Raw genomic sequence first — 15,392 nt, 5'->3', positions numbered from 1 at the left:
TGCAATATGCTCATGTGTATTTTGTTTTATTTAGTCAAAATCTTTATATGAAATCTTATCTCTATATGACGACGTTCATCTGAGCTTGAAATTTGAAATTCTAATTAAAATTGAACATTATTTTTTTAGAATGCGTATAATAGTAACTAATCACAAATAGCAAATTCAAATAGAATAAAATAGAATTTTCTCCTACCCAATTGAGAGAAAACTACTTATCTCCGATACAAAGTTGGCCATTGATTCTTTTTAAAGATATTGGCTGTTAGAAAAACTTAAGTGAAATTTGATTATTTAGTTAAAATCAAAATAGAAACTTAAGCAGTAGTGTTCCGTTGATGTTACAACCCAACGGAACATACATACTATTACTTTTATGAAGGTCAGTGGGGACATAGTACAACACGTAGACCGAACTAGTGCTGTGTGTCGTGTGATGGAAAGGAAAACATATCAAAACTAACGATATAAGTTAATGGTATAACAATGGACATTTTCATCTCTAATTGTATATCGTTAAGTATTCCGTGGGGTGCATTTTTTTCATTTGGTGAATCATTTGTAACAACCTTTAACACTGATGTTCAACAGAATTATTTTGTAACGCTGTTCTAGAAAATGTTTCATTCAGTTTTCCTTATGTCTTTTTGATATGAGGAGTAACACAATTTGGTTAAGGGTTTCCACTGCAGATTGACATTTCAATCTGGTTTCTACATACACTTTTACAATTAATAAACAAATGACGTTTAATTGTTAGTTATGCGCGCCGCATAAGTTACAATGAATAACTTGCTGTCGCCATTCACTGAACTTCGATAGATTGAACTCAGAGTAGTTATTAACAGTGAGTATCGTTTCACAGTGTGAAACTGACTTCCAAACTATGCATATTCAATACTCAAACTTAAAGTAAAGCATGTATAAGTACTAGTTGCAATAGAGTAACAAGATCAAAGATAGATCGAAGATATAACCTATTCCTCGGACGCTGAATCCATATTAAAATCCATTACTTCCTATCCCTTATTTATTTATTTATTTTTTTTATTTTTATTTTTTATTTTATTTATTTATTTATTGTTCTATGAAATAAGAATTGAAACCAAAAATAGTTTATTTCACTTCTGGATAGAATAAAGGACTAAGGGAAGAGACAGAACTATTTTTGGGACACTAAATCGATTCCAAAATGTCGCTTCTTGATACCTCTTACCGTTTTTGCTCCCCGGAATCAGCATTGAAATCAGAAATAATAGTTTGAACCACTTCGGTTTTGGTAGGATGTTATGGATAGTCATAATATGTTGTCTTGAGACGCTGAATCATTTGAAAAAACGCTTCTCGCTATCTATTAGCGTGCTTGTTATATAGCGATAAACGCTGAAACCGGAAATGGCTAATTTTAACAACTTCTGGTTTGAATAGAAGGTTAATGGAGTAGGTGGATTCTATTCTTGAAACACTGAATCGATTGCAAAGAAGTATCTTGATAGCGTTTACCGTTTTCGTTCTACGGAAATCAGAATTGAACCTGGAATTATGGTAAATTTGGACCACTTCCGGTTTTGGTAGAATGTTTCGTATAGTTATATGTTGCCTTGAGACGTTGAATCATTTACATAAAACAGCTTCTCGCTATCTGTTACCGTGTTTTTCTATGACCATAAACTTTGAAACTGGAAGTAATAATAAATTTGAACCACTTTCGGTTTTAGAAAAGTTGTGGATAATCATGTTATGTTGTCTTCGGACGTCGAATCGTTTGCAAGAATACACTTCTTCCTGTCTGAGACCTTTTTCGTTCTAAGGTGACAAACGTTGTAATCGGAAATGGCTAATTTTAACCACTTCCGATTTGAATAGATAGTGAACGGAGCAGGTGGAACCTATTTTTAGGATACTGAATCGATTGCAAAAAAACGCATCTTGATAATATTTACCGTTTTCGTTCTATGGAAATCAGTATTCAAATCGGATATGATAGTAAATTTGAATCACTTCTGGTTTTGGAAGAGTGTTATGGATAGTCATGATATATTGTTTTGAGTCGATGAATCGTTTGCGAAAAGAAAGAAAGAAAAGAAAAACACCTTGCTATCTGTTACCATTTTCGTTCTATGGCGATAAACGTTGACACTAGAAATGGCTAATTTTAACCACTTCTGGCTTGAATAGACAGTTAACGTATAACGATACGTTATATTTACTTTTTAACCAACCCTTATATTTCCAATCCCAGTTCTTGAAACTAATGCCAAGCCAATCGGAATTCGCAAAAGAGCGAAACAGTGGAATTTTTCTATCTAGAAGGTGCCTCTTTCCTCAAGACATTTCAGCACCTCTCGCCGAATCATATTTGGGAAGGTATTTGCTTGTCTCCCCACTCACACCCACGTAAAACTGAATTCCCAAGTAACGGTAGTAGATCATACGTCATAATGTGTATTCTTGATAATAAATATTAATTATTTACACTATTATGTACGTCAATATAATTAATGTACTCTTAATCAAGTGATAATTAATCAATTATTTCTTATTATCGAAGCAGTTATATAAAAACTAAGTGTTTTGTGCGAACTATTTTTTTATTGCAATAAGATATCAATGAGCCACCATTGTGTCAACGAAGAGAGCAGTCAGGATTTGGCGCGGAGAGTGCAACCTAAACATCGGAAGAGGATGGAGCACTCAACGAGCAACTCTCACTTTTAGTGAATAATACAAGTGCTAAAGGTTTCAATACAATTTTTTGTACTAAGCTCACCAGTAACGTGTAGACATGAAAATGCCTCTAAGTTATCTAAGTTACCATCACCAACAAAATAATGAAACGGGATTGTCTGTGCCAGTCAGAATGGAACCAGCATGTGGGAGAAGCAAAAGGAACACAACAACCTGTGGATGGATTTCTCATTTTTGTGAGCAATGTTTGTGTTTGCCGGTCAACTGACTTTCGTAACCGTGAGTACGCGCGCGGAAATATCAATATTCGGTCGTCGCGTAACACGGGGCCACATCATTACAATTTAAAAAGGTATCTTAGTGCTGATAAAATGTAAAGTGCCACAATATGTGAAAAATTTAAAATATACATATTAATTATATTTTTGTGTGAATTAATCAATATACAAGTAACGTAATAGTGTGCATGCTATATAATAATATTTTGTGTTAGAGGATAAGTATTGTGCATGTATTTTATTTATTATGTTTGCAGTTTCAGCAGTGCAACAGGTTGGTATTGCTTTTCGTGGAATACAGGGGAAAGAAATATATATCGCACCCAACGTTCCCCGAACACTGACCGTATACTGGGTAATCACGAATGGAGTGATCAGCTGATCCAGCTGAGGTGAACGCAGGGAGTAATCACGAATACGGTATATATCAATAGTCCATGGTTCGAGTCCTAAGTTTCACCAGTTTAGTTCTAAGTTGGTTAATTTTTACTTGTGGGTTGGTATTTTGTAATCCAAAAGTCTGTTTTCTTTCATGAATCAGTATAAGGACGTTCAGGGATCAAACCCGATACCACTAAATCTGTTTACTCTAACGGTAGCCCACAGGAAACGAACCCAAGCAACCCCATAAATTAGCTTATCCCAAAACAGGAATACTCAGAATCGAACCCCAGTACAGTCATATATGGCTTATCTCGAACAGGGACATACGAAATTCGAACCCCTATATAGTCATAAACGGATGAGAAGAAACCTATCCCAGAGACGTTGAGTTGATTGCAAAAAACCGCATCTCGATATCTCTCACTGTTTTTGATCTGACACCTGTCGACAGATGGTCGGACGAACAAAACCGTTCTATAAGACACTTACACATAATTTAAAGTTTGGCAGTCTAATAATAAGGAACAGTAGTAGTTGATATATATATATTCAGAAAAGCTTAATAAATGTTCAGTGTGGCAACATCGCGCTGTACGTCTTCATCCGTGAGGTATAGTAGCTTTCATCATCGCTTTGAATACAAGATCTATATAGTGCTTTCATTGACGATGGTTAAAAAAAAAAAAAAAAAAAAAAAGGAACACCCATAGAATAACGTACAGCAGTAAAATTTGGATGGATCTTACGAATGGGATCTCCAAAGGAAATGGGAAATTTCATATGATACTGCAAAAGTTAAGGTGCATTTGATTCAGGACAGAAATAACAAAAAAAAAAAAAAAAAAAAACATCTCCAAAACCTGATATACGGACTATGCTCCCTTGTATTTAAGCTTCTAAATAAGTGTAGTTCCAGTATAAAGGTTATAGTAAATTAAATTCATAGCATCAACTGGTACTGAAAGACCATTGTAAAAAAGTGAAAGAATGTTACTTATTGTTATATTATTACTATTATATATACAGGGTGCACCATTTATAATGTCCAACCGTGATAAGGAATAAACCAAAGGAGAGAGAAAAGCGAAACTTTGCACGAAACAACTGTAAGGAGGGGGACATCTTTGAACGTATTAAGCAGAAACATCCAACAAACAGTGTTGTCAACCCAATATAGTTATTTTTTTTTCAAACTGCACTATGTCAGATTTTTACATATTTCAAATCAACATGTCAAACGAAACCATAAAATACCACATTTATTGTTCTGTGTTGCAAATTAAGGATGTTATAATATCACAAACATCCAAAGTTTGGAAGCCTTTAATGCACAGGATAATACATATCAAAAGTGCCATAGCGTTGGTTCTTGCAGATATATATAGAATATTACCTAGGTCAGCGTTTCCTAACCTTTTTCAACTTGCGGCACACTATAGGTGTAACATGAATTCTCGCGGCACACCCATATATATATATATAATTACTATTATTATTTGTAAATATAAAATACCGTAGTATTTTAATGTGATTACTGATCTCCTTCTTACAGAGAAGAAAGCTCGGTCACTGATTTTCCCCCGTGGTAAATCATTATGCTTATTTTTCATTCTAATTTTAAAATAGAAAACAATTACAATGAAATATAGGACTCCGGTTTTTAAAAATCCATTTTCTCTTTCAAAAACTGTATCTAACCTTTAACTAAAAGGGAAGATCACTAAATAACGAACAAATAAACAAATCTCCTATACTTTTAAAACACAAATGTAGGTAATTTGTAGGCATGTTTGCTTTGTTGAATTTATTGAATAATATGTTAAAATTTTAAGTTACGAAATAGTCTGCAACACTAAAGAAGCAATAATGGTCATGACAATGATAAATACGTTTTTCAACATTAAAAATGTACAGAAAAGTAACACAGTATGAAACTCAAAATTGTAGATTTATAGTAATGTGAAATACAAATATATATTTTCCCCTATGTCTTGCAATTTGGTTCCTATAGAATTAATAATTTGTTTCGATTTCCTCGCGGCACACCAGCGGCTCATTCGCGGCACACCAGTGTGCCGCGGCACACCGGTTGGGAAACGCTGGTCTAACTGGTATATTGACAAATTTCTCCTTCCTACTCGATTACAAGTAGTGCTGTCAGCTCATACATTAAAAATACAACTGTAACTGCCTTATAGACGTACTGCAATATCTATATTTATTGCCACGATTACATCAATAACTACCACTCATATAAATTACGCAACCAAAGCAAATCTCTCCTACAATGTCTGTTCATTGCTATTAAACTTTAACATTTCACAAACTAATAAACTTTGGTGATACACATATCAATAAAGGTTTATTGAACGGGGCGCAAGGATCACTGACGCATGTGAAATTACTTTCTGTTTCCCATATGTTTTTCTCTTAAAGAGGGAAAATGCTCAACACCACCATGCTCAGTTGTAAGGGAGGAAGTCCTACTCTCAGAGAGATTCCATGGAACCTGTTTGTTTATCTTTTTATGTGTGTGTTTTAGATCCTGCGACGTTTCAACATTCAACGGACAATTAACGAAAAATTAGGAGAATAAATTTGTTCCTTACCAATGATAATCGTCACACCAAGGACAGCAACTGGAAGCGCCTTTTGGGAACAGTATTCCCAACGATACGCTTGCCACTGCAAGTTATACGAAGGTCATTTAACTTGAACTGGCAACACTGCTACGATTGGAGTATCGTATGGACAGGAGACAAATGACGAATGTAGTGTGTTCCGTGGATATGTGTGAGTCGGTTCAACGCTACTGCGGTCCCATATTACGGTGTGCGTGGCGAGTAGACATTGTTAAAGTAATTGTTGTGTGAAATACCGCCCTAACGCAATATTCATGCGTGGAGAACAGCATATGTTTAAGAAATTCCAGGTGGCATGAGGTCAAAATGCAAAGACGATTCACAGAGGATTAGTAGAGGCCTGTGGTGAAGCTGCTCTACCGTATCGGACAGTGGCGAGATAGGTTTTAGTCTTTCAGGCGGGACAACAGTCAACAGAAAAATGCACGGTGGAGGGCATATGCGAACGGCTACGCAAGAAATTCATCTTGCAAGACTACGGACACTGCTTGACGGTAATCGGCGCTGGACTTGTAGTGAATTGACGCAGGAGCTGAACATTTCTTCCGGATCAGTGTTCCGCATGCTAACACGAAAATTGCAGCCAGATGGGTACCCCATGCTCTGACTGAGGTTCAAAAGTAGCATAGGTGGGAATGTGGGCGCCTACATGAGGAAGGTGATGACTTCTTGCACCGCATTATTGCAAGTGACGAAACGTGGGGAAGATCGTGCGAGCCTGAATTGACGCGTCAGTCGAGTGAATGGCGCCACCCAGAAACTCCACGACCGAAAAGATTTAGTCAAGAACGAAGCAAACGTGAAGGTGATGATGATAATGTCATACGACCACGAAGGCATTATCCTGTCACATCAAGTTCCCCAGGCGTTACCGTCAATGGTGCATACTATGCTTCATACCTCAATGACCAGTGCCGGATTTACGTATAAGTTAAACAAGATATAACTTAGAGCCCCACTCGCTTAGGGGTCCAAAAAATTAAAGAAAAACTGATTGTAATGTAAATTCCAAATAACAAGAAAAAGCAAATAAGATAAAATGCACATACAACAATGGTGTTTTGTATTATACAATAGGCTTTTATAAAGCAAGTAATAGGGCTCTATTTCTCAGCCCCACTTGTAATGAGACCCTTGTTATCCAGCCACGCTTATAATGGAGCCCCTGTTTTCTAGCCCTCATTGTAATGGGCCCTTGTTTCCATTTAGATATCCATTAGGTCCATAAATTAGCATATAGCATATATTCCAAGTTTAAAAAACGGCGATATTTTGTCGCTGAAAAAGAAAGCTTGACGTATAAAGGCCCCTTTTGAATAGCTTAGGGCCCCATCAAACCTAAATCCGGCACTGTCAGTGACCATTTGAGACCAGCATTGCGGCGCAAACATCCACACCTCCTGGAGTCTAGACCAATTCTCCTACACGACAATGCAAGATGCCATACAGCCCATCCAGCACAGACTCTTTTACGACGATGGGGTTGGGGGATACTGGAGCATCCGCCGTACTCCCCGGATATGAGCCCCTGCGATTTTGATCTTTTCCCAAAAATGAAAGAACCTCCCAAAGGCAAGCGTTTCAGAGACATTCCCAGCATTGTTCGTGCCTTAGGGTGCACTGTCAACACCCTCTCACAAAGTGGGGCTTTGACATGTATTCAGCGGTTATCAGACATTGGCGAAGGGTTCAACAGGCTAGCGGAGACTACGTCGAAGGACTGTAAGCTTCTTGAGGTGAGTGATTCACTACATTCCATTTCACAACTATGTTGCCACTTCGAGTTAAATGACCCTCGTGCATTGGGAAGCAAGAGCTCCTTCGTGGCTAAGCGGTTAGCATGCGCGCCTTTGGCGCGGGAGACCCGGGTTCGATTCCCGGCGGGAGTTCATGTGGTTCGGATTCCACTTTAATCTGTAGGTCCACGTCTCATATAGCCTCGCTGCTGAACGGAACGTAAAACTCAAAAATCAATCAATCAATCAACATTGGGAAGCAAACATTTCCCTTAGCCTAGGGTTTTTGAATACTAAGACATTTTTTCAGTAAAAGTATGACTTTTCAGGAGAAAGAACCTTTTACTTTTGACCTTAATTCTTATTTCTACCTTGCAATTTTATTGACAATGTTGAAGCTGTCTCGTTTTAAACGGGAAAATCCCTTTTTTATGTCACATACCCGCCAGGAAGAACGAAGATTTTTTTTTTATATCATTAAGCGTTAAAAACATATTTTCAGATAGTAAATGACTGGCAATAAACGAAAACTAGAATGGAACTGAATTAAACCTGACCTCGCATGCTAACACCCAACCTTTGCATAAATAACTATTAAAGTGACTTTTAAGAACCAAATAAGAACTAAACAACAACAAAGATAAACTGTCAATGAGACGTGGTTGCTAGTAAGCTATGATTTTAGCGGGGCGGGTAACAAGAATTAATAGGAACTCGTATATGTAAATAACTGTGGCTTCAGTACCTAGGTCATCTATGTCCATACTAATGTGGACTTGATCGGAAAATGCCAGTAATATTAACCCTTTATTGTTTTATGATTACTTCCACCTGAGAACTGGTATTCACTATTAGTACTTAGTGTTTTTGAAAGTGAGTTACGAGTATTTTGCTCTTTAAAATCCGAAATTGGATCCGTAATTTTTGATATTGATTACAAATGCATAACCAGACAGGAAAAGTAATGATTATGCATAAAAGCTACGGTGCGAATGAGATTCGTAGACAGGCTTGTGTTTATGCTTTTATTTATTTATTTTTGCACATTTAACGTTATTTGTATCAAGCTTTTATCATCAGTTCTTGTATATGAAGTATGAGGTAAGCTTTCTGCAAATGATCTATACTCATAATAACCATACTACATTTTCCTAAAATCTAACAACGAGGACATAGGAAAAAAAAACATATTCCGCCTTATGCAGAGACGTTTTGATGTATGATTAGCATCATACTAAATGTCTGACTACTGCAGGAAACAAATGTTAGTCGAACTCTTTAGTATGGTACTAATCACGCGTCAGAAAGACTCTGCATAAGGCCCATTATGTCAATTAGACGTAAAACTTTCTACGCGGAAATTCCGGGTGTAGAGTAGAAAAAATAGGCCGTAACCTAATCAAAATTAAATTCAGATCAGGCGATGAAGCTAACAACTTTATGTCTCATTCCATCTTAAGGAATAACCGATGGGAGGCTTATATGAAAAGAGACGTGCATTTATACATACCGACCATAAAACAATGCATTTTTGGATGCTATAAATTCGGCCATAGAAAAAATAGCTATCGTTCAAAGAACCTTCTTGCGTTAAGTGTGGTCAATCTCATCAATCAGACTCATGTAATAACCCAATTCATTGTTTAACTGTGGAGGCAATCATTGTACAGACTTTAATCAATGAGCAGAACGTATACGCCAAACCCAAATTATGGAACTAATGGCTAAAGTAAAACTCTCTTTCAATGAAGCTAGCATAATAATTAAACGTCCTCCAGCTCTAGAAATCCCTGGTTATCGCTTTGGTACCTCCCGAAATTTAACAGAATGGACTTCAATGTCTCTTCCTTCTTGTAAGGACAAACGCTTCAGTTACTCGGCAGCTCTTTCACACAAAAAACTACTTCATCTTTAGATATCCCTCGTGGTGTGAAACCTGAAATCCCTCCTGAAAAAAAGAGAAGAAACATTATAATAAATAAACCTACAAAACTTGCAACTGTAAATAATTCCAAAAAAATTCTGAAATTCAACCTCGACTCCGGTACCGACTTCAGTTCAAAACGGCAACAAGCTACTACTTCAAAAACTACTTTCAGAATGATAATAGCATAAAGAAGGACAGAAGTAAAACCTCTCCTATATCAAGAGGAGAATTTTTGTTTCAAAAGGAAAATATCTCCTCGCTCTTACTCACAGCCTGTCAATTTTAACAGTGATCCCTCTCAAGGAAAATACTTCTCAAGTAGACTTCAATCTTCCAAATCGGCACCCTTTGTATCAATTCTTGTAGAATAGGCTGAAACATTTCAAGATATAGACTGTAGTAATGATCAGAAAAAATTCAAAAAGATACAGTTAAAATAAGAGATTTACTTCAACGATGGAAGGCTTCAATTGAAGCAGACTCTTGCGATAATGATATCCAAATGAAGTCAGACGCACTAATACGAGAATCATTATCAATTTTTAACCTACAATAAAAAAATGTGTTTTCCATTTTTTTCCCTTACGAGGTATGACATTTTGGAGGTCTCTATACTTGCCACGACCTTATCTTGATAGCCGAGATACGCAACTTTAATTCGGGCGACTCCGCGCATGTTACATAGTTCTTCACGTTACACACGTAAAATATTACTGAGGAGATCAATTCAAAGAGCTAATTGAGTTCAAGTATATAAAAATGTTAATACAGAAACAATATTTAAAATAAAAGGTACTAGATTTATTAGTAATGGGTTATGAAAGTGACGTCACGACTCAGAATCGGAGAGAGAGAAAGAAAGAAAAGAGTGAAAAGCCTGTAGCTAAGATGCGAGTCTCTTGCAAGTGTTGCAAGATTATAAACTTGAAAAATCTTATATCAAAAACAGAAGACCAGTAAAGTTAGTTAATTGATCAATGTTAGAAATCGTCTAATTTTTATAATCTAATTAAAAATTTGGATTAATTTTTAATTAATCAATGGTTTAATATTTTTTATATGATATTTGCTACCCCGTGAGAAACTTCTGTGCCTGCTGATAAATGAAACAAAAGAAAGAACGGGGCTCACATGTAACTTCTGCAATTTTTGTGCAGAGAGTAACACTGCTCTGCCAAATATCGTCTTCGCGCGTGTGTTAGTGTGGGTACGTGGGTGTAGTGAAACTGAAACCATCGAGAGTGTTAAGCGCGAAATTGAAATCATGAATGAATCCGAATTATCTTCTCAGTATTATCGCAAACACGAGAAAGGGAAACCTCTTTAAAGTCAAGCAAAGTAAATTGTCAACAATGTGTACTCTCGACTAAGAGAAAAATATGCATACAAAACTGTTGAAGAAATTGTTGAAATGATTGTTGCCGGTTCGCAGCTGGTTTACTCATTGCTAACGTAGAGTTGCTGTGGTTTGAGAAAAAAATCGTATTTTTAATTTATTATGTGGGAGGGCGGCTGCTTGTTTGTTTGTGTTTATGATTGACCTTTTCCAGGTAGATATATGAGAGTAACTTCATTTCTTATCCTTTCTTAATTTAATCAATTGAAATGAATAATCAAAATAGTTTTCATGCTCTCGAGTTTTAATTGTGAGGATTGCAAATACATCACATGGGAATTTTTAATACATTTATTACTATTGTCGTGTCTTCATGAATTATTAAAAACAAATAAACCAAGAAACATTTTTTCGTAGCGGCAGGAAAAGAACGAAAAATCACCGCTCGGCGCATATCAGCTGAGACCCTGAGCAGCGCCAGTTGAAACCCTGGCGAATGAGAACCCAACCAAAACACTCTCACACACACACACACATACATACAAAGGCTTCCCTGCGAAAAGGTTCGCACGCCGACATGTACTAATGCGCTTGTGTTTCGGCTCTCAAGTTAACATTGCGTTTAGTATAGGAATTGTCTCGCACATCTTGAGCCTCTTTCAGTAGAGGTTTGCGTCGACGCATAAAAATTGTTTTACATATTTTGCGATAGTTGTCATTGTTGTAAATACTTGTTTCATTATTTGCGTTACGTTGCGAAAGCTCTTAGACACAAAGGTTCCTTCGTTGGCTAATCGCCTATTTCAGCGTTCTTTATTACTCGATTAGCTTCCATTTTCTCTGGTGAGTAAGGGTACCCCTATCCAAAGCAAAACGTAGAATTACTTCATGATACAAAAAAGGCAGAAATGCAAGTTCCTTGTTCCATATTACTAATCTTCTAATATAAATAAAATAAAGAGATTGTTTGTGTGTTTATCTGTCTGTCTGTGGGCGGCCTAGGGACCAGACAAATTGACCAAGAGTTGACAAATTTTAGCCACAAATGTCTTGGTCCAGGCTCCAGACCAGACTTAAACCTTTTTGTCAAAATTCGAACCAGGGGGGTCTCAGGGGGAGGTTTACCCGGACATGTAAAAGTACTAGATAATTACCTATACTAGTGTCGAATTCATAGTTTTCGCGGTCGCTAAAATCAATGATGAAACTCCAATCGCATTAACTTCCAAATCCACGCTATTCGGCTCCGGACTGGGTGTCACCGGGGGGGGGGGGGAATGAAATACTGAGACATATAAAAGTAATCCAAAATGACCGATATTAGTGTCAAATCCATAGTTTTCGCGGTCGCTAAAATCAATGGTGACACTTCTATTAGCGATGACTTGCAAATTCAGTTACAATTGTATGCGTGACCGGGAGTCAGCGGGGAAGGGATACCAAGACATGTAAATATATAATCCAAAATGACCGATGTTAGTATCAAATCCATAGTTTTCGCGGTCGCTGAGATCAATGGTGATAACCGCACAGGCTTTTACTTCCAATTTCAGCCCCCGTGCGAAGCATGGGTATATTGAACTAGTAAGATAATATCCGCCTTATGCAGAGTCGTTTTGATGTATGCTTAGCGTCATACTAAAGGTCTTACTACTGCAGGTAGCATATGTTAGTTGAACTCTTTAGTATGGGACTAGTCACGTGTCAGAACGATTCTGCATAAGGCCCTATATGTCTTGCTAGTGGAGAGAAAATCATATTTATCTACTTGATAAAAGGAAAGTGTGTTGTAAAGGTTTATTCTTATTTTGAAGACTGTATAAAGCCTAGGATGTTATAAAATATTATATGCTATTTTATTACATCCTTGATAATAACGGAGAAACTAGACTTTAATAATAATAATAATAATAATAATAATAATAATAATAATAATAATAATAATAATAATAATAATAATAATAATAATATACAGATGTTATAAAGGTTAGTGGTAACCCAAGCCATCAAACCAGTATACACCACTGTTATTTATCAAAAAACTCACAACATAAAATCATTTGTCAATAAGGGAAATTACAAAAAAAAAAAAAATTCTTTTCTTCCTTTTTTTTTTTTTTTTGTATGAGCTTCTTAGTTCGTGATCTGGCAGTCTTGGTTTCTCATAACAGATGACATTCTACATCCGCCTGGCAATGGTTCCTTTATGTATAGGTAGATATTAAATGTGCTTTTTGAGTAAGTGTGGCAAGAATGAGACTACATAGTAGAACTCTACGTAAAGTTCTAGACAAATGGCCAGGCAAGAAGTACTTAGGAATGTATAGATTTTTACCTCTGTTTTTTATACTTGGCGCAGCTCTGGAATTCTCTATGATAAACTGGCATGTAGGTGAAGTGAACTTTTACCGTACTTTTAAAAGGAATCAAGCTCGTAAACTCGCAGAGGCAGCGCTACAGAAGGAAATATTAGATGTTAAACAGTAGAGACAATCCGTGATACGATGCCTGTAGGTGTGTCTTGGTCACAGTATTTGAAATTCTCCGTAGCGGCTCTGCTGTCCATGATGGCAGGAGCACAACTTGTACATGTGTATTATAGGCCATTAGATGACTTAGATGCAGTCGTTGAAAAGGAGATAGAACGACTGAAAACTTCACAAAGTAAGACAGACAAGTAATTTTCGAGTGTGGTTTTTCCTAGAGTGTAAATAAAAACTTTTATGTAGTGTTCATAATAGGCGAAAGTTGTATATTATATGAAGTTAAAATGTGAACTTTTGATTAATGTGTTTGTGAAAGTTTATGCTGTTATGTATCAGTTGTTATAAACACTAGAAATACACACGTTTTCTCAATTACGTTTACAATTTGTAACTTTTAGATTTTAACTTGAATAGTTGTGCGATGAAACTGTTACACTTACTGTTATGTATCATTCTGTTACGGCAAGGTTTTAGAACACAGGTCCCCTTTCCCATCTAGCTATAAAGAAGACAGAAAACAACGTGCCCTTCGGGGCTCTAACCCGCCTTCTCTCGGTAACGCTCGCTCGGCAATACTATGTGAACTAAATATAAACTTTGGCACAGAAGGGAACCATCGCTGCAATTAACCTATAAGGGGAGGGTGGACCTGTGTTCTAGAACCTTCCCTTGTGTTACTGTTTCGTAACATTTAATATTTTCCTTGGTACAATTGCAGTTCTGATATCCATTTTTGAATTCATGATTTTGACTTCTCTAGGACATGGACTATTATTGTCGTATAAGTTACTGTGAAGATTTCATTGATGGGTGCAGATTCACTGTTGGAGCGCTTGTTATAAAACGCCATAAAACCGACAGTTCAAAATCTACAAACTGCTAGGTGTCCACTAAAAGGAATGGTATTAGTTTCTCTCCCAAATAACTTGGTTGTGATTTTGGCTGGCTTCGTAGTTATTACCGTTCGTTATTTGTAATTGTAATGCAGTCATTCATTTAAGTTAGGTTATAAGTCGGAGCTGTGGACGTATTTGGAGATACTGAATTCCATCTCCCAAAAGATAAATAAAAAAATAAAAAAAAAATGCTATCGAACTGAGTCAGGGCAGGGGAAGCTGATCGAGTCCGCGCGGGGTTGCGTGTGAAGAGAACAGGTGTTTTAACGATTGTGTGTAAGCACGTACATGAAGGTATTTTACTTGATGTTATCCGCGCCCGACAGCGTTATCGTTACGGATGTTGACTTTATACGCTGCATTGACATACAAATTGAGTTAATCATTGCTTCATTATTGAATGTTAATGCTTAAAACCATACAGTTTGGTAGGTTTAACGTTATTAGGCTGTAAATAAAATTAGGAAGTAAATGACATTTGATATTTCCTCTGTCAGTTGTACAAATCTGTGAATACTTAAACGATTTTTTCCCCTCCCTCAGCGCAGCGGTCAAGTTCATATTTCCAGTTTGTCTTCCGTCGGTAAGTGGGAAATAGAACGGTATAGTTAAGAAGTATTTTAAGGCAGTTGCGTTGTATGCCTATGAATAAGGCATGGTCAGTGGACCACGAACTTGAGCGAGGTGGTAAGTTAGTATTGTGTCTACAGTGTGTCCAAGTGGGACGAGAGGCAGGAGAGTCCATACGAAGCAGTTGTGTTAGCGAACGTAGGTATGCGCGTATAGATTTGTTTCATCATTTCCTAATACGACTGTCTGCTCTCATGGATGAAAGTAAGGATGTCAATTAGAGCGGGCAATGCAAAGTTGACCTACTATTTCTTAAAATATCCCGTGTATTGAATTTTCCTTCGTGTCAGAAGCTTCAGAATGTAGTGCTGCATAAGTTGTATTTCTTAATTCAACTCTATATTTCAGGTCCTGTTCTTGGTGAAGGTACAGAATAGTCAATACTTCCG

At 36.8% G+C, this 15,392-nt stretch overlaps 2 protein-coding genes across 2 annotated transcripts; both read left to right on the top strand.

Moving 5' to 3' along the window:
• Window positions 1-13,159: 13,159 nt before the first annotated feature.
• On the top strand, window positions 13,160-13,478 carry sloth1 (sloth 1). Its single transcript, XM_081734802.1, has one exon. The coding sequence runs from the start codon at window positions 13,245-13,247 to the stop codon at window positions 13,476-13,478; it is 234 nt and encodes a 77-aa protein (XP_081590928.1). The 5' UTR covers window positions 13,160-13,244.
• A 17-nt stretch (window positions 13,479-13,495) lies between these two features.
• sloth2 (ubiquinol-cytochrome c reductase complex assembly factor 6 sloth 2) lies at window positions 13,496-13,861 on the top strand. The gene has a single exon (XM_081734803.1). The coding sequence runs from the start codon at window positions 13,496-13,498 to the stop codon at window positions 13,670-13,672; it is 177 nt and encodes a 58-aa protein (XP_081590929.1). The 3' UTR covers window positions 13,673-13,861.
• The last annotated feature ends 1,531 nt before the right edge of the window (window positions 13,862-15,392 follow it).

Source organism: Thermobia domestica, chromosome 12 (genome assembly GCF_964235325.1).
Source record: "Thermobia domestica chromosome 12, izTheDome1.hap1.1, whole genome shotgun sequence".
NCBI lineage: Eukaryota > Metazoa > Arthropoda > Insecta > Zygentoma > Lepismatidae > Thermobia > Thermobia domestica.
This window is presented reverse-complemented; position numbering and strand designations above follow the sequence as displayed.

Excerpts from the sequence above, each read along its gene's own strand:
- sloth1 (XM_081734802.1), top strand. The coding sequence starts at position 13,245 with ATGAGACTACATAGTAGAACTCTACGTAAAGTTCTAGACAAATGGCCA.
- sloth2 (XM_081734803.1), top strand. The coding sequence starts at position 13,496 with ATGCCTGTAGGTGTGTCTTGGTCACAGTATTTGAAATTCTCCGTAGCG.